Source organism: Leucoraja erinacea, chromosome 9 (assembly GCF_028641065.1).
Source record: "Leucoraja erinacea ecotype New England chromosome 9, Leri_hhj_1, whole genome shotgun sequence".
In the NCBI taxonomy this organism is placed as follows: domain Eukaryota; kingdom Metazoa; phylum Chordata; class Chondrichthyes; order Rajiformes; family Rajidae; genus Leucoraja; species Leucoraja erinaceus.
The window spans coordinates 16,940,151-16,965,698 of NC_073385.1; the positions used below are offsets into that span (position 1 = coordinate 16,940,151).

Sequence of the window (25,548 nt, forward strand, 5' to 3'; positions counted from 1 at the left end):
AGGTGGTGTGGTGGGTAAGCAGACTTTTGATGTAGGTGGGGGCAAGCCCGTTAAGGGCTTTGTAGACATAAAGGAGGATCTGGAAATTTATTCGGAACAGGGGATGGAGGAATATGAATTTGGCTGATCTACGTTTCCCCCTAACCCCACTCTCCTGCCTTCTCCCCAAATTCTCTGACACCCGTACTAGTCAAGAATATGTCTATCTCTGTGCTAAAAATATAGCTTGATGCGGCATCATGTTTGAAACAGACTTCTTGGGCTGCACCGTATTCATGTTCTATGTTCATAAAGGGATTTCAAAGTGAATTGTGGAAGGTAACACAGATAAGTAACTGCCGCTCGCTATCCTGCCTTTTGGTCTTTACGATACGATAGAACTTTATTTATCCCAGGAGGAAAATTGATCTTTCAACAGTCATAAAACACAAAATACATGAAACATGAAGTTAAAGTGACGAGTGGAAAGGATTGGGGATGTGCAATGATATGGGGCAGGGGGCAGTCAGTTTCCCCTTTTTGCTGTGGGTACAAAGTTAGCACGCAATAAAAGCTTTTCACTGTACCTCGTTACACGTGCTAATTGACTAAAAGTTTGCCTCACCTGCCTGTCAGGATCCTCGCAATCCTCCTCCGCTTGACCCTTCACCTTCTTGGCTCGCCATGGCAACCAGTGCTTGGCGTCGCGGGCACCTTCTACCTGCATCCAGAGCTGCCACTTGGGTCGGCTCTTGTCCTTGATCTCCTCCCCATCTTCATCCTCTTCCTCATCCTCTCCTGTTCAAGTTAAAGTGGTCGGCTGTTAGATCAATTAGCTTAAGTTTAGTTTAGAGATACAGCGCGGAAACAGGCCCTTCGGCCCACCGAGTCCACGCCAACTAGTGCTCCCCGCACATTAACGCTAACACACACACACACACACCACACACACACACACACACACACACACACACACACACACACACACACACACACACACACACACACACACACACACACACACACACACACACACACACACACACACACACACACACACACACACACACACACACACACACACACACACCACACACACACACACACAACACAACACACACACACACACACACACACACACACACGGGACAATTTACATTTATACCAAAGCCAATAAACGTCGCAAGCCTTTCACTTACTGAAACAATGTGTGTCACAGGGAACGCTCTATTAAGACGTTTGGGGCAATTAGGGATGTGCATTAAATGCCTGCTTTCGCGCTGACACAGACGTCCAGTGAAGTTAAGTAAGTAAGTAAGTTTATTGGCCAAGTATTCACATACAAGGAATTTGCCTTGGTGCTCCGCCCACAAGTAACAACATGACATACAGTGACAGTTACGAATGACTCAGAAATCACTAAACATTAATAATAATAAAACATTAATGATAAAACACCATTGATCAAGCATGTGAACCAACAAAATACCAGATCAAAGGGAGGCTACAGATGTTTGGCTGTTGAATAGAGCAACTACTCGTGGATAAAAGCTGTTTTTATGTCTGGCTGTGGCAGCTTTGACAGTCCGGAGTCGCCTTCCAGAGTTAGATACCTTAAGCTGAATAAACGTCAGAGAGAGGCTCACCTTCCTCGTTCAGGATAATCCATCCACCTTTCTCCTGCTGTCGCATCCAGGCCTTCCAACCTCTCGCTCCCGCTTCTCCAAACCGGGGCTCACCGCTATCCCAGAACGGCTCGAAGAACTCCACCTTTTTGGGAAAACAGATAGAAGACCTTGGTGGGGCTGCATTTAGACTATTGTGTTCAGTTCTGGGCAACGTGTTATAGGAAAGATGTTGCAAAGCCGGAAAGGGTACAGAGAAGATTTACAAGGATGTTGCCAGGGCTAAAGAGTGTGAGCTGTAGAGAGAGGTTGAGTAGGCTGGGACTCTATTCCTTGTAGTGCAGGAAGATGAGGGGTGATCTTATGGAGTTGTATAAAATCATAAGAGGAATAGATTGAGTAGATGTACAGTGTCTCTTGCCCAAAATAGGGGAATCGAGGACCAGAGGACATAGGTTTAAGTTGAAGAGGAAAACATTTGAAAGGAACCTGAGGAGTAACTTTTTCCACACATACTGTGGTGGGTGTACGGAACAAGCTGACAGAGGAGGTAGTTGAGGCAGGGACTATCGCAATATTTAAGAAACAGTTAGACAGGTGCATGGATAGGACAGGTTTGGATGGATATGGACCAAGCGCAGGTAGGTGGGACTAGTGTAGCTGGGACATGTTGGTGATGTGGGCACGTTGGGCACGAAGGGACTGTTTCCACATTGTATCACTATGACTCTATGAGTACAGCACTGGAACAGGCCCTTCGGCCCACAATGTGTGTGCTGAACATGACCATATCCCTCCATTCCCTGCATATCCATGTGCTTATCTAAAAGCCTCATAAAGAGCGCTGGTGAACTACAGACTCCTCTCACAATTGTTTCCTGCTCTCTCATGATATATGGGGAGAAGGCAGGAACGGGTTACTGACAGTGGATGGTGGTGCTGGATTGAAGGGCCGAATGGCCTACTCCTGCACCTATTGTGTCCAGGGGCCCTCCCTTCCGCTCGGCGGCTAATCAATGCACTTCGTTCACTGCCCCATATCTCGACGGTGAACCGCGCTGTGATTCGCCGTTGAGCGGGGGGGGGGGGGGGGGGGGGGGGGGGGGGAAGGGTTTTGGGGGGGCAGTCGGGTTCCGTCGCGGCTGGTCGTGGTTTTGCCACGCTCACTGTGCGCTTGTTCTGAGATTCTGGATGTCTGAGGTCCTCAGAAGAAGAGAAAAATATGCCTGCGGGCCGGGTGATTTCGGGGTATCATCTCGGACCACTCCCATCCAGCAAATCACCTTTTTCAGTCTCTTCCTTCAGCTACTAAAACCACCCGCTTTAAAAACAGTTTCTTCCCCTCAGCAGAAGAACTCTCAGATAATCAGACAAAATATGACTTTTGATGTATACAGTGTCTTGTCTATGGTCTTTGTTTGGTTTTTGCACTATGTATTGTTGGTGAGATTTGTGATTTGTGATGTGGTATGGATGCACTTTATTACGGTGATCTGTGTTATTATGGTCATCATGTACCGAACCCAAAACCAACCCTGGTTGCGTGGAGGGGCTGCAGCCCCCCCCCCCCCCCCCCCCCCCCCCCCCCCCCGGTTCCGCGGCCCATGTTGTCTATTGTCATCACTCCATCTGGTTACAAGACATTCCAACAGCAGAGAAGATTTCGAAGCAGATGTCATAAGAAAATTGAATGGAAGGAAATGCTCTATTTTCTTAAATTGTAAAATCTGGTTCGAGAAACTAGTTTGATTTAATGTTCAACTCAGTTGAAATTGTTCAGTTGTAACAACAATACTGAATGTAGGTCAGAACCACAAAAAAGCCCATCAAACGCTATATCCGTTTAGTATAGAGATACAGCATGGAACCCATACATACGTTTGGGTTTGTGAGTTAATTGGCCTCTGCAAATTGCCCCTAATGTGTGGATAACATAGAACTAGTGTGATCGATAGATTTATAGAAATGTTCCGCGTGGAAACAGGCCCTTTAGCCCACGCTGTTCACACTCGTTCTATGCTATCCCACTTTCGCATCCACTCCCGACACACTAGGGGGGCGATTTACGGGGAGAACATGCAAACTCCACGTAGATAGCACCAGAGGTCAGGATCGAACCCGGGTCCCTGGCGCTGTGGGGCTGTGGCTCCATGCCGCCCCATCCAGCAGGGAGAGCAGAGACCTCTCAGCACAGATTGTAGATTGGTTTACTGGCCTCTGTAAAGTACCCCTGGTGTGAAAGTGGGAAAACAGGTAAGATGGATGATCAAGCCCTTCAGACTCAGTGGGCCAAAGGGCCTGTTTCCATGCTGTATCTCTAAATGAAACTATTGATAATTAAAATAATTTGCCTCAATTCCTGCCTCTACATTCTGCACCTTACGTAAAGCGGAATTCTATGCCTCAGAGGACGGTGGAGGCCGGTTCTCTGGAAGCTTTCAAGAGAGAGCTAGATAGGGCTCTTAAAAATAGCGGAGGATATGGGGAGAAGGCAGGAACGGGGTACTGATTGGGGATGATCACATTGAATGGTGGTGCTGGCTCGAAGGGCCAAATGGCCTACTCCTGCATCTATTGTCTAAAGGGAGATTGCGATCGGTATTATCCACACGCAAGAGTAATTTGTCACCTCCTGTTGACAGGCAAAGCTGACATTTAATCCACTTGATATTTCCCGAAGCCTTTGTAATTTGTACCCTGTCACCAAGTGCGGCTCCGGAAATCCACTGGGAATGTTGCGCCGCCGCTCGCCCATCCTTAATCCAGCGAAAATCCATACACTTAGCCATAAGTAATTAAAGGTCTGCAGCACACGCCGTCACACTGCAGGGGGAGAGAGAATCCGTCGGGGAGGTGTGAATGACCCAGCGTGGAGTATCATGTGAGCACGAGGATTCCTCTTGTCTTACCCCTCCGCTGGATGCAGGGGATCGACTGGCACGGTTCTAAAAACAGTGGAGACCAACGTTTAACTGCCAGCGAGCAGGGCTGGAGAGAGCTCGCCCCACCATTATGGCATTGCTGCCCGGGGGCAGGGGCTGGCCAGAACCTGGCAGCCTCCATCCTCGTTCACATCAGCGTCTGCACTTCAGGAGCCTGCTGTAAAGTTTAGAGATACAGCGCGGAAACAGGCAAACGTGGGTCCCACCGAGTCTCTCGGCACGCCTAGAGCTCTCGGCTTTCCTCCATTTTAAGCCTTTCCTCCCTTTCCAACACCCTTTCCTCTCCGCTGGGAATCCTGTCTTAGTTCAGTTCAGAGACACAGCGCGGAAACAGGCCCTTCGGCCCACCGAGTCCTCGCCGACCAGCATCGCCCCCTACACCAACTCTATCCTATACACACACACACACACACCAGGAACAATTTACAATTTTTACCAAAGCCAAATTTGCGCACAAACCTGCGCGTCTTTAGAGTGTGGGAGGAAACCGGAGATCTCGGAGATAACCCACGCAGGTCACGGGGAGAACGTGCAAACTCCGTACAGACAGCACGGGTAGTCGGGATCGAGCTCGGGTCTCTGGTGCTGTGCAGCAGCAACTCTACCGCTGTGCCCACCCAGGGATGTGCTGAGAAAAACACTAAAGAAAATACAACAGAACAGCTCGAGAACAGGCCCTTCACCACAATATTCCTGCCGAGCCTGGTACAAATTTAAAACTCATCTCCTCTGCCTGCATGTGCGCTGTAAAGTCCTGTAAAGCTTCTACATAACTTCCTGACTTATGTGCAAAGCCCCGACTAAAGAGGACAAGCATATACATCTCAATCTACGTTACAGCAGGCAGCAAGGGACTGAAGGGCCTGTCCCACTTACGTGGCCTCCACCAGCACCCACTGTAAAAAAAAACTTACCCTTCATATCTGCTTTAAACTTTGCCCCTCTCACCTTAAAGCTCCACCCTCCCCCCTCGACTCCATCCAAGGACCCAAGCAGTCTTTCCAGGTGCGGCAGAGGTTCACCTGCACCTCCTCCAACCTCATCTATTGCATCCGCTGCTCTGTGTCAGCTGCTCCACATCGGTGAGACCAAGCGTAGGCTCGGCGATCGCTTCGCCCAACACCTCCACTCAGTTCGCAATAACCAACCTGATCTCCCGGTGGCCCAGCACTTCAACTCCCCCTCCCATTCCAAAATCGACCTTTCTGTCCTGGGCCTCCTCCATGGCCAGTGAGTCCCACCGCAAATTGGAGGAGCAGCACCTCATATTTCGCTTGGGTAGTTTACACCCCAGCGGTATGAACATTGACTTCTCCAATTTCCCCCTCCTTGCTTTCTCCCTCCTTCCCCTCCCCTTCCCAGCTCTCCCACAGCCCACTGTCTCCACCTCTTCCTTTCTTCTTCCCGCACGCCCACCCCCACATCAGTCTAAAGAAGGGTCTCGACCTGAAACGTCACCAATTCCATCGCTCCATAGATGCTGCCTCACCCGCTGAGTTTCTCCAGCATTTTTGTCTGCCTTTGATTTTTCCAGCAACTGTATTTCTTTCTTAAACACTCTCTAGTCTTTGACATTTTCGCCCTTGGAAAAAAGTTCTGACTGTCTACATTCTGATTGTTTTACTTTTTTATTGTCACGTGAACTGAGCTTTTTTGTTGCATACTATTCAGTCAGTGAAATGATTATACATGGTTACAATCGAGCCTTCCACAGTGTACAGATGTTTAGTCTGGTTTACTTTAGTTCAGAGATACAGAGCGGAAACAGGCCCACTGAGTCCGCGCCGACCAGCGACCCCGCATATTAACACTATCCCACACACGCTTGGGACAATTTACATTCATACCAAGGAGATTAACATACAAACCTGTATTTCTGGAACGTGGGAGGAAACGGAAGATCTCGGAAAAAACCCACGCGGTCACGGGGAGAACGTACAAACTCCGTACAGACGGCACCCGCGGTCAGGATCGAACCCGGGTCTCTGGCGCTGTGAGGCAGCAACACTACAGCTGTGCCACCCATTACGCCCCTTGGCCACACAAGGGAGGTAAATCAGGGGTTGCAGTGTAATGGGTCAGAGAAGAGAGAAGAGTGCTTGGAGAATCAACATGGATTTGTGAAAAGGAAATCACAAATCTGTTAAGAGGTTTTTCAAGTCAGAGTGACACCGCACTGACAGTCCCTTCAGCCCAATTTGTCCATGCCGACCAAGATGCTCCATCTAAGCTCCTTCCATTTACCCGCATTTGACTCCTATCCCTCTAAACCTTTCCTATCCATGTACCAGTCCAAGTGTCTTCCAAATGCTCTTGCACCTACCTCAACAACCTCTGGCAGCTTGTCCTACCATCTACCATCTTCCTGTGTGAAAATGTTGCCCTTCAGGTTCGTGTTAAATCCTTAATCATCATCCTTAACTTGACGTTATAATTGGAAGAAGATAAGACACAAAATGGTGGAGTAACTCAGCAGCATCTCTGGAGAAAAAGGATGGATGACAGTTCGGGTCGGGATTTTCTTCAGTGGGGAGGGGGGGAGGGGAGTAGTGCGGAGGAAACTGGGGATAGGAAAAGGCCGGCACAAAGCCTTTTATTCCTACCAGCCCCAAATGACCAAGGAAGGGAGGAGTCCATAAAGGTCCATTGTTGGCTGGGGAATAGATGAGGGTGAATAGAAGACAGACACAAAATGCTGCCGTAATTCAGCGGGACAGGCAGCATCTTTGGACAGAAGGAATGGGTGACGTTTCTGGGTCGAGACCCACCTTCAGACTGAGAGTCAGGGGGAGAGGGAGACACAGAGGTATGGGAGGGTGAGGCGTGAAAACGAGAGATCAAAGGGGACAAAGCTCAAGGAAAATGTAGAATAGATCATTGTTAACTCGGGGAAGGTGACACCGAGGCATATAAAGATAAAATTTGATCAGGTGGACAGTCAGACTGGCCGGAGAACTAGGACCAGGGGAGGGATGGAGAGAGAGAGAGAGGGGGAAAGCAAGGGTTACTTGAAGTTAAGAGAAGTCAATATTCGTACCGCTAGGTTGTAAGCAGAATATGTAAGGTGAACCAGTTGAAGTGAATGTGGACCACCAGAAGGCCTTCAACAAGACGTTTAAGGCAGAGAGATAGACACATTTCTGATTAGTACAAGTGTCAGCGGTAATGGAGAGAAGGCAAGAGAATGGGGTTAGGAGGGAGAGATAGATAAGCCATGATTGAATGGTGGAGTAGACTTGATGGGTCGAATGGCCTAATTCTGCTCCTATCACTTATGACCTTATTCCAGTGACTAGTGGAGTTGCGCAGGGGTCGGTGCTGGGGCCGCTACTCTTCACGTTGTATATTAATGATTTGGACGAGGGGATTGAAAGCTTTGTGGTAAAGTTTGCGGATGATATGAAAATAGGTGGAGGGGCAGGTAGTGTAGAGAAAGCAGGGACTCTGCAGAAGGTCTTAGACAGGCTGGGATAGTGGGCAGAGAAATAGCAGATGGAATACAGTGTAGCAAAGTGTGGAGTCATGCATTTTGGTAGTAGGAATAAAGGCGTAGACTATTTTCTAAATGGGGTGAGAATCCAGAAATCGGAGGCGCAAAGGGATTTGGGAGTGAGTGCTGGTGCAGGAATCCCAAAATGTTAATCGGCAAGTCAAATCTGTAGTAAAGAAAGCAAACTCAATGCTAGCATTTATTTCAGAGGGCTTGTATACAAAAACAGGGATGTAATGGCTGAGGCGCTATAAGGCGCTGGTCAGGCCTCATTTGGAATATTGCGAGCAATTTTGAGCACCATATCCGAGGAAGGATGTGCCGGCGGAGGTTTACAAGAATGATCCTAGGAATTAGTAGGTTAACATATGATGAGCATTTGTCAGCACTAGGCCTGTACTTGCTGGAGTTTAGAAGAATGAGTGGGGGACCTCATTGATACATACAGAATAGTGAAAGGCTTAAATAGAGTGGATGTGGAGAGGATGTTTCCACCAGTGGGAGAGGCTAGGACTAGATGTCATAGCCTCAGAATTAAAGAACATTCTTTTAAGAAGGAGATGAGCAGACATTTTTTCAGTCAGAGAGTGGTGAATCTGTGGAATTATTTGCCACAGAAGGCTGTGGCGGCCAAGTCAATGGATATTTTCAAGGCAGAGATAGATTCTTGATTAGTATGGGTGTCAGAGGTTATGGGGAGAAGGCAGGAGGATGAGGTTAGGAGGGAGAGATAGATCAGCCATGATAGAATGGTGGAGTAGACTTGATGGGCTCAATGGCCTTATTCTAGTATTCCCTATGACATTATTAAATGAAACACAGGGTTTGGTGGGGAGCCTGCTGGCATGGACTAGGGAATTAAGCAGTGGGAATAAACATTCTTGGTTTGTGAAGCTGTGACCAGTGGGGTATTGCGGGGATTTGTGCTGGGACCCTGTCGTTTACCATCTGTATCATGAATTTGGATACAAGGATCAAATATAACTTTGCCATATGCGCTGACAATACAATGCTGGATAAGGTCATAAGCGATAGGAGCAGAGGTGGGCCATTCGGCCCATCAAATCTACTCCACCATTCAATCATGTGTGTGTGGGAGGGGAGGGGGGGAGTGGAAGAAACAAACTGAATCCTAGCAGAAGTTTAGTTTAGGTTTAGTTTAGAGGTACAGCGCAGAAACAGGCCCTTGGACCCACCGAGTCCTCGCCGACCAGTAATCCCTGCACACTTACACTGTCCTACACACACTAGGGACAATTTTACAATTATACCAAAGCCAATTAACCTACAAACCTGTACGTCTTTGGAGTGTGGGAGGGAACTGGAGCACCCGGAGACAACCCACGCGGTCACGGGGAGAACGTACAAACTGCGTACAGACAGCGCCTGTAGTCGGGATGGAACCCGGGTCTCGAGCGCTGTGAGGCAGCTACGGCTGCGCCATCCTTCCAGTTCCACGCTTCCGTTAATACATCTTCACTTCTATACAGAATGTCCTCTTCCAAAACTGTTCACCACTAGGGGGCACTCCTGCTACACCCTTTTCCATAGCTTGTACTTTTTATCAAAACTAGTATTTCAGAATAGGTTTGTAATCCTTCCTCATCCCTTAGGCTTCAACGGGGATCTACAGAATAGTCTCGGGCTTATTTTAGGGCGGCACTGTGGCGTAGCGGTAGAGTTGCTGCCTTACTGCGGCAGAAAACTGGGTTCGATTCTGACCACGGTTGCTGTCTTACGGAGTTTGTACATTATCCCCGCGGCCTACGTGGGTTTTCTCCGGGATCTTCGGTTTCCTCCCACGCTCCAAAGACGCACAGGTATGTAGGTTCATTGGCTTGGTATCAATGTCAAAATTGTCCCTAGTGCGTGTAGGGTAGTGCTAATGTTCAGGGCTAACCTGAAGAGGGGCATCAGGAAGGCCAAGCACTGCCATAAGCTCAGGATTGAGGAGCACTTCTACAACAACTCCGACCCCCGACGCATGTGGCAAGGCATCCAGGCCATCACGGACTATAGACCCTCCAACACCACCCCCACATCCAGCGACGCCTCCTTCCTTGAGGAGCTTAATCACTTCTATGGCCGCATCGACAGGGACAATCTAGAGACAGCCATCAAGGCTGTGCTCCCTGCCGATCACCAACCCCTCACACTCACCCCCTACGACGTATACGTGGCACTGAGTAGGACTAATGCACGTAAAGCTGCTGGCCCTGACGGCATCCCCGGGCGCGTGCTCAGGGCCTGTGCTGCGCAGCTGACAGACGTCTGGACTGACATCTTCAACCTGTCACTTGCCCAAGCAGTTGTCCCCACTTGCCTTAAAACCACCTCCATCGTGCCAGTGCCAAAACACTCCACTGCGGCAAGCCTCAACGACTTCCGCCCAGTTGCACTTACCCCCATCATCACCAAGTGCTTCGAGAGGCTGGTCCTGGCACACATCAAAAGCTGCCTACCCCCCACACTGGATCCCTATCAGTTTGCCTACCGCAAGAACAGGAGTACGGAGGATGCCATCACAACGGCACTTCACTCCGCCCTCTCCCACCTCAACAACAGAGACACTTACGTAAGAATGCTGTTCATCGATTACAGCTCAGCATTCAACACCATTATACCATCAAAACTGATCACCAAACTCGGTAACCTGGGCATCGACCCCTCCCTGTGCAACTGGATACTGGACTTTCTAACCAACAGACCCCAGTCTGTGAGGTCAGACAAGCACACCTCTTCAACCCTCACCCTGAACACCGGCGTTCCACAGGGCTGTGTGCTGAGCCCCCTCCTCTACTCCCTCTTCACCTATGACTGCACACCTGTACTGACAACAACCTGGCCCTTAACTCCAAGAAGACCAAGGAGCTCATTGTAGACTTCAGGAAGTCCAGAGGCGGCACGCACACCCCCATCCACATTAACGGGACGGAGGTGGAACGTGTTTCTAGCTTCAGGCTCCTGGGAGTCAACATCTCCGATGACCTCTCTTGGACCCACAATACCTCTACTCTGATCAAGAAGGCTCATCAGCGTCTCTTCTTCCTGAGGAGACTGAAGAAGGTCCATCTGTCTCCTCAGATCCTGGTGAACTTCTACCGCTGCACCATCGAGAGCATCCTTACCAACTGCATCACAGTATGATATGGCAACTGCTCTGTCTCCGACCGGAAGGCATTGCAGAGGGTGGTGAAAATTGCCCAACGCATCACCGGTTCCTCGCTCCCCTCCATTGAGGCTGTCCAAAGCAAGCTCTGTCTGCGGAGGGCGCTCAGCATCGCCAAGGACTGCTCTCACCCCAACCATGGACTGTTTACCCTCCTACCATCCGGGAGGCGCTACAGGTCTCTCCGTTGCCGAACCAGCAGGTCGAGGAACAGCTTCTTCCCGGCGGCTGTCACTCTACTCAACAACGTACCTCGGTGACTGCCAATCACCACCCCCCCCTCCCGGACACTTATTATTATTTATTCAAATCATTTGCTATGTCGCTCTTCCAGGGAGATGCTAAATGCATTTCGTTGTCTCTGTACTGTACACTGACAATGACAATTAAAATTGAATCTGAATCTGAATCTGATGTGCAGGAATCGCTGGTCAGTGCGGACTCGGTGGGCCGAACTTAAGGGCCAGTTTCTGTGCTGCATCTCTAAACTAAACCAACTACTCTTTGCCTCAGCCTGTCATGCATAGTATGTACTAATAGACAGCTGCCAAGGCAGTGCAGATATCCAGGAGAGAGGAACGATAAAAGATTGCTTGTGTATCCTTTCAGAATGAGTGCCCTGTATCAAAGGTAGGCACAAAATGCTGGAGTAACTCAGCGGGACAGGCAGCATCTCTGGAGAGAAGGAATGGGTGACGTTGCGGGTCGAGGCCCTTCTTCAGACTGAGTGCTCAGTATCATATGGTGACCGACTTCTGCGAGGAATTGCACAGCCCAGTTGTAGTCGGTAATCACTTGCCTCAGAACTGTAAAAGGGGCTGTCCCACTGCGGCGACCTAATGGGCGAGTTTAGAAGAGTTTAAGAGAGTTTGAAAAAGTGTCATGTTGAAGACCTCCTTCGACTATAGAGAAGACTTCCTTTGACCTCCTTTGACTATGTTGAAGACTAGCTTCGACGAGCTCTGGGAAAATTGAACACCGAATAGTGGAGAGTGAAGACGACCTCCTTCGATTTCCTTCGACCTCCCTTCGACTAAGCTGAAGACTATCTACGACTATCTTCGATTACCTATGAATAACATGCCAACCTACTACGACCTACGTTGACTAAACCTACGAGTAAAAAAAGAAAATCGATTTATTTCCATGGCGAATTTGATTTACTGGCGGGCATTTTTCAGCATGTTGAAAAATACGCCGCGACCTAGCCGAGGCCTCGTGTAGGCGGGGACTACTCTCGAGCATGAAGGAGAGTTACAAAGACCTCCTAGGACCTCGTGTTGACCATGCTGCGAGTACGAGTCGAGGGCAAACTCGCCAGAACTCGCGGATTGGGTCGCCCAAGTGGGACAGCCCCTAAAGAGTCACAGTCGGACAGAACGGAAACAAGCCTGTCAGCCATCCTGTTGCTCCAGAGATGCCGCCTGACCCATTAAGTTGCTCCAGCACTTTGCCACTGTCTTTATGCCAGACTATAACAGCAGTTCCACACAAACGGCGCCTTTAATGCCAGCAAAAGGTCTCAAGACGTTTCACAGGTCTGTGTCAGAAATGTGCAGACTACAAAATGACTAACCTTTGCAAACGGCTTTTAGATCTCCATTGCAAGGCATTCCTGTCAGAAGAAATAAATGTGGCTTTGCAAATGCCCGTGCACTATCAGCAGTTACAGTAACCGTGGCATTTACAAAGCAATCCAGACACACAATGACCAGCCCGGAGACAAATGCTGCCTCAAACTAAAGGCCGTGATCAACAGTGAAAAGTTGATTCGTGAAGTTCTTTTTTATCTACAACCAATAGACAATAGACAATAGGTGCAGGAGTAGACCATTCGGCCCTTCGAGCCAGCACTGTGCTGATCATCCCCAATCAGTACCCTGTTCCTGCCTTCTCCCCATATTCCCTGACTCCGCTATCTTTAAGAGCCCTATCTAGCTCTCTCTTGAAAGTATCCAGAGAACCACCCTCCACCGCCCTCTGAGGCAGAGAATTCCACAAACTCACAACTCTCTGTGTGAAAAAGTGTTTCCTCGTCTCCGTTCTAAATGGCTTACACCTTATTCTTAAACTGTGGCCCCTGGACTCCCCCAACATTGGGAACATGTTTCCTGCCTCTAGCGTATCCAAACCCTTAATAATCTTATATGTTTCAATAAGAACCCCTCTCATCCTTCTAAACTTCAGAGTATACAAGCCCAGCCGCACCATTCTCTCAGCATATGACAGTGCCGCCATCCCGGGAATTAACCTTGTGAACCTACGCTGCACTCCCTCAATAGCAAGAATGCCCTTCCTCAAATTAGGGGACCAAAACTGCACACAATACTCCAGCTAAACCACCTGAGCCCCAATTAATGGTACTTTAAGATCATCCTTTATCTTGGGCACCACTGCTCTCATCCTTTCCGAAAGCAGACACAAGAAACTGCAGGTGCTGGTTTACCAAAATAAAATATACAAAGTGCTGGAGTGACTCAGCAGGACAGATAGCATCTCTACAGAAAAAGGAAGGGCGACGTTTTGGGTTGGGACCCTTCTTTAGACTGGAGTCCGAGTCTTCCACGCCAAACATCACCCATCCTTTTTCTCCAGAGATGCTGCTTGACCTGCTGAGTTACTTCAGCACTTTGTGTCTACCGGCAGCATCCGTGGAGAACACGGATAGGTGACGTTTCAGGTCAGGACCTTTCTTCAGACGGTTTGTGGTGGTGGTGGCGGGAGATAGCTGGAGGGGAGATGGGGCAGAACCAAGCCTGGAGAGTGATAGGTGGATACTGGCAAGGGGGCAGGTTGATAGGTGGATGATTGGACAATGGCCAGAGGTGAAAAGGCAAGAGGCATGCGATAGGATCAAGGAGGAGTGAATTGTGAAGCCAGAGGAAAGGAACATAGGTAGAAGGAGAGGGTGAAGTGGAGGAACGGATGTGAGCCCAGGTGGAGCTCAGGGAAGAGGGGGAGGGGGCAGGCACTTGCCGTACATCAATAGACAGATCCAAGAGGCTACACACTGAGTGGCAAGACAGGGTGCAAAAGATCCACGCGGTCACAGGGAGAACGTACAAACTCCGCACAGACAGCACCAGTGGTCAGGTTGGAACCCGGGACCCTGGCGCAGTGAGGCCGCAACTCTACCGCCGCGCCACTGTGTCTCCAGCAGATCTGTGTGAGCGACACAGTGGAGCTCAGCGATGGAGTTAGCCGATGCCATTTAATGTGTGACAGGTGAAACGGTTGGTGCACTTGGTGATGATGAAGAGCCACCTTTACCTGTGCTTTGGTCGTCAGCCCGGCCACGCTGTCAGGCTTGAAGAAGGTGAAGTCAATCAGAGCCTGGAAGAGGGCAATGGCCTTTTCCGAATGGCCGGCCTGCCGCAAGAAATGACACTGCTGCAGGAAAATTGCTGCACAAGAACGGACAAAAGCAGTTAGGTTCATTTCGGAATGCAAATGCAACAAATGCCAAAGATCCTCCAAGACCTTCACTTATTCAAGGGTGCCTAATGCAAAAACAGAACCCAACTAAAATTGGAGTTGTGGATAGTGAGGAAAGATGTCATGGAAACATAAAAAGTAGGTGCAGGAGTAGGCCATTCAGCCCTTGAGCCAGCACCGCCATTCAATATTATTATGGCTGATCATCCAGAATCAGTACCACTGTTCCTGCTTTCTCCCCCATATCCCTTGATTCCGTTAGCCTAAAAGCCCTGTCCCACGGTACGAGTTCATTCCAAGAGTTCTCCCGAGTTTGCCCTGATTCGAACTCAGAGATTTACGGTAAAGGCCACTGTCAGTACGGGGAACTCGGAGAGTTGTACAGTAATGTACCACTTCGTCATGTACTCGGAGCTCTCGTTGAGATTTAAAAAATCAAGTCTCTTCATCAGATAAAGATGTTTGACCCGTGCTTTTACCTGCCAAGTTAGTTTCAACGAATATCTTCACAAGTCTTCCCGTGCTTACCTGCCGTTAGCGAGTCTTCCCGAGTACCCGCGTTACGAGCCGCTATGGAACGTCCCCGAGCTCCAACGTACCCGCTACGTTCATTCTCCATGCTTGCCACGAGTTTGATTTTTTTTAAACTCGGGAGAGCTCTTGGAATGAATTTGTACCATGGGACAGGGCTATTAAGAGCTAAATCTAACTCTCTCTTAAAGGCATCCAGTGATTTGGTCTTCACTGCCTTCTGTGGCAGAGAATTCCACAGATTCACAACTCACTGGGAGAAAATGTCCCTGCCTCAGAGGGCGGTGTAGGCTGGTTCTCTGGATGCTTTCAAGAGAAAGCTAGACAGAGCTCTTAAAGATAGCGGAGTCAAGGGATATATTGGGAGAAGGCAGGTACAGGGTACTGATTGTGGATGATCAGCCATGATCACATTGAGTGGCGGTGCTGGCTCGAAGGGCCTAATAGCCTACTCCTGCACCTATTGTCGATAATGTCAAAGGATTCAGCAGGATGTAGACCAGTTGCAAACGTGGGCAGAGAAAAGACAGACAGAGTTTAATCCCGACAAATATGAGGTGTTGCATTTTAGGAAGTCAAATGTAATGGGAGAAAGTACACAGTGAATGGCAGAGTCTTAGAGGCATAGTCGACAGTCGAGACTAGCCCTGAAAGTGGCAAGACAAGTGGAGAGGGTCGTAAAGGCAGCCTTTGCCAGTCGGCACGCCGCATGTAATAGTCAGGAAATCATGTTGCAGCTGTACAAAACTTTGGTTAGGCCACGTATGGAACATTATCTTCAGTTCTGTTCGCTCCATAACAGGAAGGATGCGACAGATTTGTATGCATGTTGCCTGGATTAGCGTCTTGGATATTTTGGAAAGTCTGGACAAAGGTTGGAAAGTTTGGGACTGTCGGGGTTTTCTCCGGGTGCTCCGGTTTCCTCCCACACGCCAAAGACAGACAGATCTGTAGGTTAATTGGCTTAGGTAAAATTGTCTCCAGTGTGTGTCGGATAGTGTTAGTGTACGGGGGGGGGGGGGGGGGGGGGGGGGAAATGGGTCGGCACGGACTCAGTGGGACGAAGGGCCTCTAAAGTCCCCTGGAGCATTTAAAATCTTAAGTCTAAAGACTCTAACTGCAGCAGGCAGAAGATACTGCAATGCCCCCAATGACTGCAGTTCAGGACACAATACAAGACCCGCCTTACCCAGCATGGCTTCTTCGGTGCCGGGAAGGGTGGGATGGGACACGAGTGTCCCGTCCAGGGCAGCCGCCAGGGTGCTGAGACATTTGCTGTAGGTGCCATTGACCTTGGACGTCGAGTAGGTGCTGAACTGGCTCTGGCAGAACAGGAGGTAGCGCTGCCACAGGGCGGTGTCGTTGGGGTGAAGGAAGACCACTTTCTTCCACTCATTGACCAAGCTGGACGGCTCCCAGGCCTCCTGGCACAGCTGCAGACGGGCCACCTTCAGCTCCACCCGGCTGGGGTTGCTCTCGATGCCCCGCTCCAAAATAGCCAGCTTCTTCTCCAGGACCATCCGCCGTGACCTCTTCCTCTTCTCAGATTCCCCCGTGGCCGCCGTGAACGGATTTGGACCTTGCATTAACTCATCCTGCAGCAGGGAGAGAGGAGGGGGGGGGGGGGGGGGGAAGAGGGGGAAGACATCTCGTGAGAAGGAGGCACAAGGAACTGCAGGTGTAGCTGCTGTTTTGTCTTTCACTCTAAAGTGAAAACGCTTTTCCATATAACCATATGCGTGCCGAACAACTTTTTTTCCCTTAGTCCCACCTGCCTGCACTCATACCATAACCCTCCATTCCCTTCTCATCCATATGCCTATCCAATTTATTTTCAAATGATACCAACGAACCTGCCTCCACCACTTCCACTGGAAGCTCATTCCACACCGCTATGTTGAGAAGTTCCCCCTCATGTTACCCCTAAACTTCTGTCCCTTAATTCTGAAGTCATGTCCTCTTGTTTGAATCTTCCCTATTCTCAAAGGGAAAAGCTTGTCCACATCAACTCTGTCTATCCCTCTCATCATTTTAAAGACCTCTATCAAGTCCCCCCTTAACCTTCTGCGCTCCAGAGAATAAAGACCTAACTTATTTAACCTATCTCTGTAACTTAGTTGTTGAAACCCAGGCAACATTCTAGTAAATCTCCTTATTCTGCCTCCCTTATTCTTGCAGCTGCAGTCGGAGGCAGACAACACAGAGACAGTGAAATGTGACCACAGTTCCCTGGCGTGCCTCAATGACAGGTCGTGACTGGCACGGTAGAGTCGCTGCCTCACAGCGCCTGAGACCCGGGTTCCATCCCGACTACGGGTGCTGTCTGTGCAGAGTTTATACATTCTCCCCGTGACCTGCCTGGGTTTTCTCCAGTTTCAATAGACAATGGGTGCAGGAATAGGCCATTCAGCCCTTAGAGCCAGCGGATCGATCATGGCGGATCATCCACAATCAGTACCCCCGTTCCTGCCTTCTCCCCATATCCCCTGACTCCGCTATCTTTAAGAGCCCTATCTAGCTCTCTCTTGAAAGTATACAGAGAACTGGCCTCCATCGCCCTCTGAGGCAGAGCATTCCACAGACTCACAACTCTCTGTGTGAAAAAGAGAGTTTCCTCTCACACTCCAAAGACGTACAGGTTTGTAGGGTGATTGGCTCGGTATAATTGTAAAATTGTCGCCAGTGTTTGTTGGACAGTGCGAGTGTGCAGGGATCACTGGTCGGCGAGGACTCGGTGGGGCCTGTTTCTGCGCTGTATCTCTAAACTAAACTAAGAATGTTTCGGCCTGGGGGCAATTCTTCCCATTCCACAGAAAATCCCAGCTGTCAGTGGCGAAACCTTGCAACTCCCATACTTGAATGAAACACAAACTGCTGGAGGAACTCAGCCGGTCAGACACCATCTGTGGAGGGAAGAAGTCTGATGAAGGGTTCCATTACAGCAGGCAGTGAAGAAAGCGAATGGCATGTTGGACTTCATAACAAGTTGAGTTTAGTATAGGAGCAAAGAGGTCCTTCTGCAGTTGTACAGGGCCCTAGTGAGACCACACCTGGAGTATTGTGTGCAGTTTTGGTCCCCTAATTTGAGGAAGGACATTCTTGCTATTGAGGGAGTGCAGCGTAGGTTGACAAGGTTAATTCCCAGGATGGCGGGACTGTCATATGCTGAGAGAATGGAGCGGCTGGGCTTGTATACTCTGGAGTTTAGCATGAGAGGGGATCTTATTGAAACAAATAAGATTATAAGATTAAGAAAGATATAAGATCTCCAGAGATGATGCCGACCTGCTGAGTTTAATTTAGTGATTTGCGTGGGAACAGGCCCTTCGGCCCACCGGGTCCGTGCCAACTAGTGAATACCCAGGCACCAGTTCCATCCTACACATTGGGGACACTTCACAGAAGCCGATTAACTACAAACCTGCAAGTCTTTGGAATGAGGGAGGAAACCGGAGCACCCGGAGAAACCCCACGTAGTCACAGGGACAAAGTGCAAACTCCGTCCAGACAGCACGTGCAGTCAGATTCAAACCCGGGTCTCCGCCGCAACTCTACCGCTGCGCCACCATGCCACCCTCAAGTTACACCGGCACTTTGTGTCTTTTTTTGTAAGCCAGCATCTGCAGTTTCTGGTCCCTACCAATGAATCCGATCTCTGCTTACCCATCCATGAAGATACTGAAAGAAACCTGAAAGCCCTACAGACACCTTGAAACCTCAATCAGTCTGAAGCAGGGTCCCCACCCAAAACACCGTCAGTCTATTTCCCTCCACAGATGCTGCCTGAACCTACAGACTTCTTCCAGCACTTTGTGGAGATTCTAGCATCTGCAGTTCCTTGCCCCCATTCTTTGTATCGGAAGTGTGGGGTAGGATGCTGACATGGTTTCACCACACAGTGGCGCAGCTAGTACCAGTGCAAGCTGACAGATTCAGCAGCTTGAGTTTGATCCTGCCCTGTGTGGACTTCCCTCATTCTCTCTGTGGTCGTGTGGGTTTCCTGTGGGTGCCGTGGTTTCCTCCCACATCCCAGAAATGTGTAGGGGGGGGGGTTGATACACGATGTAGGCGGCACGGCACACGCCACGGTCCCGGGTTTGATTCTGACCTCGGGTGAAGTTTGCACGTTCTCCCCTGTGACTACATGGGTCCCCTTCGGGTGCTCCGGTTTCCTCCCACGTCCCAAAGACGTGCGGGTTTGTGGGTCGATTGGCTCTCTGTAAATTACCCCCCCCCCCCCCCCCCCCCCCGTATGTGTAGGGAGTGGGATTACATAGATGTGAAAGTGTTAAATTGTAGGGATTACAAAATAGAAACGTGGCATGTGAAATTGTGATTTTGGCGCTCTGTTAAAAATTTTTGCTGTTCCAATCGAAAATGTTCTAGTTGAGTAGGTATCGCTGAAAGACCCCGTCGGGAAAGTTTTTATGGCCTTGATATAGTAGTTTAAAAATGACTCTCTCTCGTGCAGCCCCAGGGAAGCACAAAATGCTGGTATGTACCTTATTTTTACATTAAATGGGGCTTCTTAAGAACCCTGTATATAAAGTTTTCTATAGCGAGTAGCTCATTTTGGGCTCGATCCCGCAGTATTTTTCTGGGCAAAGGGCGCAAATCCAGCTCAATGTCCGTTTCTCAGGAACCCACTAGAAAGGGATTTAAATTGACTTTAATTTACAGCTCTAAATTCCTTCCATTTGGCCTATAAATTGAGTAAATGAGATTTAAAAATCTGGACACTTAGGCATGTAATCATTTATTAAGAATGGATAGATGTTTTGTGTTTCTACTACAATTCGACTTACTAATTTATGCCAGTCATCCTGCAGTTCAATCTAAGATAACTGAAAATTTCATTCAGTTCCTTAATTGTAAGAAGGTTATGGGCTTTTGACTGTCCACGATCACAGCTTTTTTGTTATGTCCATAGAAAATCAATAGGGAACAAGATGCTAAACGAGTATGAAAATGGCCATAACTTTTTTATTACATGTCAAATTAAACGCTTTATCTGATGGGGATAAATTGCAGACTTGGGAAGTTTACATCTCCCCAGCGATATGTTCTTTTCTTACCCATTGTCAGAGTGCGGCCCAGCACAAATTGGAGGAACACACCTCATGTTTCGCTTGGGAAGTTTACACCCCAGCGATATGAACATTGACTTCTCTAACTTCAAGTAGCCCTTGCTTTCTCTCTTCCTTTCCTCCCCCTTCCCAGTTCCCCTACGTCCTACTGCCTCTGCCTACTTTTTATCTTTGTCCCGCCTCCCTCCCCCCCACATCAGTCTGAGGAAGGGTCTCGAATGAAACGTCGCCCATTCCTTCTCTCCTGAGATGCTGCCTGAGTTACTCCAGCATTTTGTGTCCACCTTCGATTTTACCAGCATCTGCAGTTCTTTCTTACACATAGATCTAGTTTGAATGGGTGATTGATGGTCGGCTGGTCTCGGCGGGCGGAACAGCTGTCTATCCAGAACTAAAACTAATTGGCGGCACGCAAACAAAAGACTTTCACTGTACATCGGTGAACGTGACCACAATCAACCTAAACCCACTCACCTGAAAATGAACGAACTCCATCCAGGTTTGGACGTTGCTCGAGTCCTCCCTCAGCAACCTGTTGAACCTCTCCACCTTGGCCAGCATGGCGGCATTCACTTCCTCACCGGAGTCCGTGGGGACGCGGCCTTTGTCTTCCTGCTCGGGCCGTCCCTTCCCCTGCAGCCACAGGCTGGTGGAAGCGTCGTAGATCCCCAGCGGATTGACCCAACTGACGGGGCCCGACGATCGACTCTCGCTCTCTTCCCAGTCCGGCACGGGGATGAAGGCAGGCGCGACAGCGGGGGTGTTGCCCTGCGAAGCATCTTCACAACGGACGGCAACCGCGTCAATCCTCAGCTGCTGAAGGCTCGATGTGCTGTAGTATCGATCCTCCCTCCTCTTCGCCCTCTTCTTCTTCTGTTGCTTGGGACCTTCCCAAAGGATCTGCTGCTTTTTGGGGTTAAGGCCAATGCAGACATCCCCTTTCCTCTTGTACCTGAAATACATAACCAGCTTGTTTCACCATTTAGGGATCAGGTGTGTTGTTGTTGCGTTTACCTAGGTACAGTGACAGGCTTTGTCTTGCATGATATCCAATCAAGTGAGATAAATATAATCAAGCCAAACTCAAGTACAATTGGTAGAGCAAAGGGGAAGAGACAGAGTGCTGAATACAGTTCTCAGCTTTGTAGCTCACCAGTTCCAGAGACAGAGTCCAATGTCCGCAACGGGGTAGAGGTGAATCGGACAGTACTCTAGCTTATGGAAGGATCGTTCAGAAGCCTGGTGACAGAGGGGAGGAAACTGACAGAGCTGCTGCCTCACAGCGCCAGAGACCCCGGTTCGATCCCGACTACGGGCGCTGCCTGTACGGAGTTTGTACGTGCTCCCCATGACCCGCGTGGATTTTCTCTGGGCGCTCCGGTTTTCCTCCCACACTCCAAAGATAATAGACAATAGGTGCAGGAGTAGGCCATTTGGCCCTTCATGCCAGCACCGCCATTCAATGTGATCATGGCTGATCATCCCCAATCAGTACCCCGTTCCTGCCTCCTCCCCATATCCCCTGACTCCGCTATTTTTATGAGTCCTATCTAGCTCTCTCTTGAAAGCATCCAGAGAACCTGCCTCCACCGCCCTCTGAGGCAGAGAATTCCACAGACTCACAACTCTCTGTGAGAAAAAGTGTTTCCTCGTCTCAGTTCTAAATGGCTTACTCCTTATTTTTAAACTGTGGCCCCTGGTTCTGGACTCGCCCAACATTGGGAAGACGTACAGGTTTGTAGATTAATTGGCCCTGGTATAATTGTAAAGTGTCCCTAGCGTGTGTGGGATGGTGTTAGAGTTGGGGGATCGCTGGTCGGCGCGGACTCGGTGGGCCGAAAGCCCAGTTCACACGCAATATCTCTAAACTAAACTAACCACTCCTACGCAAGCTCCAAACTCAGCAACTATCGGTTTTGTAGACACAAAGAACTGCAGATGGGGTTCCAAAAAAGACACAAAATGCTGGAGTATCTAATACAGGTACCTCAGTTTCTCCACACATCATCCTGGCTAAATCTCCACCGAAACATTCACAAAGAATATACTGGGGTTTGCACAGACCAATGCCCAGGCAAGAGTATGATTTGTCTGAGCTCTGTGTTATTATATTCAGTTTATTTCTGCGACCTGTTTGAATGACAACACAGCAGAATGATTTAGTAAGCACAGGCTAGCTTTGAAGCAAGCACATGAAGAATGACCACCTAGGACAGGTAATGGAAGAAGGGTCCCGACCCGAAACACCCCAGCGGGATGAATATTGACTTCTCTAGCTTCAGATAGCCCTGGCTTTCTCCCTCCATCCCCTCCCTCTTCCCAGTTCGCCCACCAAACTTACTGTCTCCGCCTACATTCTATCTCTGTCCCGCCCACTCCCCTGACATCAATCTGAAGAAGGGTCTCGACCCGAAACGTCACCCATTCCTTCTCTCCAGAGAAGCTGACTGTCCCGCTTAGTTACTCCAGCATTTCGTGTCTATCTGCACTTCCTTCCTACACAAAGCAGCAACCAGGCTGCTCTTCTCCTAGCTAACAATTGAAAGGCCTACATCGAGTGGAGAGGATATTTCCACTAGTCCTATTTTGATTTGTCCTGCCAAGATGTAGCACCTCACACTTATCAGCATTAAACTCCATCTGCCATCTTTCCACCCACTCTTCCAACTGGCAAAAATCTCTCTGTAGACTTTGAAACTCTACTTCATTACCCACAGCCCCACCTATCTTGGTATCATTTGCATACTTACTAATCCAATTTACCACACCATCATCCAGATCATTGATGTACATGACAAACAACAGTGGACCCAACACAGATCCCTGTGGCACCCCACTCGTCACTGGCCTCCAACCTGACAAACAACCATCCACCATTACTCTCTGGCATCTCCCATTCAGCCACTGTTGAATCCATCTTGCTACTCCACCATTAATACCCAACCATTGAACCTTCTTAACCAACCTTCCATGGGAACCTTGTCAAAGGCCTTACTGAAGTCCATATACACAACATCCACTGCTTTACCCTCATCAATTTTCCGAGTAACATCTTCAAAAAATTCAAGAAGATTAGTCAAACATGGCCTTCCAGGCACAAATCCATGTTGACTGTTCCTAATCAGACCCTGTTTACCCTATACCCTCAGACCCTTTTCTCCAGAGATGCTGCCTGTCCGTGCTGAGTTGCTCCAGCTTTTTGTGGTCTATCTTCGGTTTAGACCAACATCAGCAGTTCCTTTCGTAGACATCATGGAAAGGAACTGCAGATGCTGGTTTATCTCAAGGTTGGGGCAGCCAGAGGAAACCCGTGGCGTCACACAGGGGGGAACGTGCAACGTCTCCCCACGATGGAACTCGGGTCTCTGACGCTATGAGGCAGCGGCTTTATCAGCTGCGCCACTGTACAGCCCCTGTGCAGTGCTTCGGTCATGAAGCCAAAGTCTAACCTCCACTGTGATCATTGACATGACAACTCTGTGTTGGACATCACTGACCCGAACACTTGGTAATGTGAAAGCTGCCCGGGAGCAATGACACAATTGACGAGGTACTTCATCTCACGGCTAATTAAGTTTGCCGTTATGCCAAAGCAGTATTGACACTGGCCATTGTTTAGCAGTCAGTTGGGGGAGAGCCCCCGTGAGGCTCAGGGAAAGGCACACCATCGGCCGCAACCTGCTTCTGAAGTGATTCACGAGAAAATGGACTGCCACACAGGGAACTGTACTCTGCCTCCCTCAACCTACCCAGCCTTAACATAATCTGTCACCCATGCAAAGATTTGCTCCCCTCATCAATCTTTTGATTGCGAAAAAAATCTATATTTGCTCCTGGGCTGCACGTACATCGACTAGGCTTGTCTTTCCACTGACTGGATAGCACGCAACAAAAGCTTTTTGTACCTCGGTACACATGACAAGAAACTGAAACAATTATTGCTCAAATTATTGCTCAAACTAAATGACGTCAAGTTGGGAAAAGGGGACGTACAACGGGATCTGGAGGTCCTTGTACATCAATCTATGAAAGTAAGCATGCAGGTACAGCAGGCAGTGAAGAAAGCGAATGGCATGTTGCCCTTTATAACAAGAGGAATCGAATATAGGAGCAAAGAGGTCCTTCTGCAGTTGTACTGAGACCACACGGTCCGGCAAACGCCTCCGTTGCCATGCTGTGAGAACGGAGAGGTTGAGAAGGAGTTTCTTCCCAGAGGCCATTCGGACTGTAAACTCTTATCTCACTAGGGACTAACTTTACTGAATGTTTTTCCTTCCAATATTTAATATGTAGAAGAATATGTGTGTTTATGATTGTGTTTATAGTTTGTTTGGTTGTTTGTTTGTCTTTTTGCACAAAGTCCGCGAGCATTGCCACTTTTCATTTCACTGCACATCTCGTATGTGTATGTGACGAATAAACTTGACTTGACTTGACTTGACTTGAGTATTGTGTGCAGTTTTGGTCCCCTAATTTGAGGAAGGACATTCTTGCTATTGAGGGAGTGCAGCGTAGGTTTACAAGGTTAATTCCCGGGATGGCAGGACTGTCATATGCTGCGAGAATGGAGCAGCTGGGCTTGTATACTCTGGAGTTTAGAAGGATGAGAGGGTATCTCATTGAAACATATAAGGTTGTTAAGGGTTTGGACACGCTAGAGGCAGGAAACATGTTCCCGATGTTGGAGGAGTCCAGAACCAGGGGCCACAGTTTAAGAATAAGGGGTAAGCCATTTAGAACGGAGACAAGGAAAATCACAGAGAGTTGTGAGTCTGTGGAATTCTCTACCTCAGAGGGCGGTGGAGGCAGGTTCTCTGGATGCTTTCAAGAGAGAGCTAGATAGGGCTCTTAAAAATAGCGGAGTCAGGGGATATGGGGAGAAGGCAGGAACAGGGTACTGATTGGAGATGATCAGCCATAATCACGTTGAATGGCGGTGCTGGCTCGAAGGGCCAAATGGCCTACTCCTGCACCTATTGTCTATTGTCTAAAAAGGCCTTGTGTAGCCTATTTGTCTGATGTTGCTTCAGAGAACTTGAACATTCTGTGTCATCCTTTGGATATGGGTGACGGGAAGGTGGGGGGATTTTTTCGAGAGTAAAACTGAAGGAACAGAATTATTTCTGAAAACATCATTGCCCGATTTTTAAACATGAGATTGTAACAAAGGGCGGCACGGTGGCGCAGCTGCTTCCTCACAGAGCCAGAGACCCGGGTTTGAGCCTGACCTCTGCTGCTGTTTGCGTGGAGTTTGCACGTTCTCCAGAACATTGCCATGATCCATAGAAAC

The 25,548-nt window shown here is 49.0% G+C and overlaps 1 protein-coding gene across 1 annotated transcript in view; it reads right to left on the reverse strand.

The window, feature by feature from the left end:
- nrde2 (NRDE-2, necessary for RNA interference, domain containing) overlaps nt 1–25,548 on the reverse strand; it is a 44,400-nt gene that overhangs the window by 9,012 nt on the left and 9,840 nt on the right. The window contains exons 5-9 of the mRNA XM_055640217.1: nt 20,733–21,210; nt 16,361–16,766; nt 14,476–14,609; nt 1,626–1,749; nt 605–777 (exon numbers count right to left, since the gene is read on the reverse strand). Coding sequence (XP_055496192.1) covers nt 605–777; nt 1,626–1,749; nt 14,476–14,609; nt 16,361–16,766; nt 20,733–21,210 — 1,315 coding nt within the window. The remainder of the gene's footprint in view (nt 1–604; nt 778–1,625; nt 1,750–14,475; nt 14,610–16,360; nt 16,767–20,732; nt 21,211–25,548) is intronic.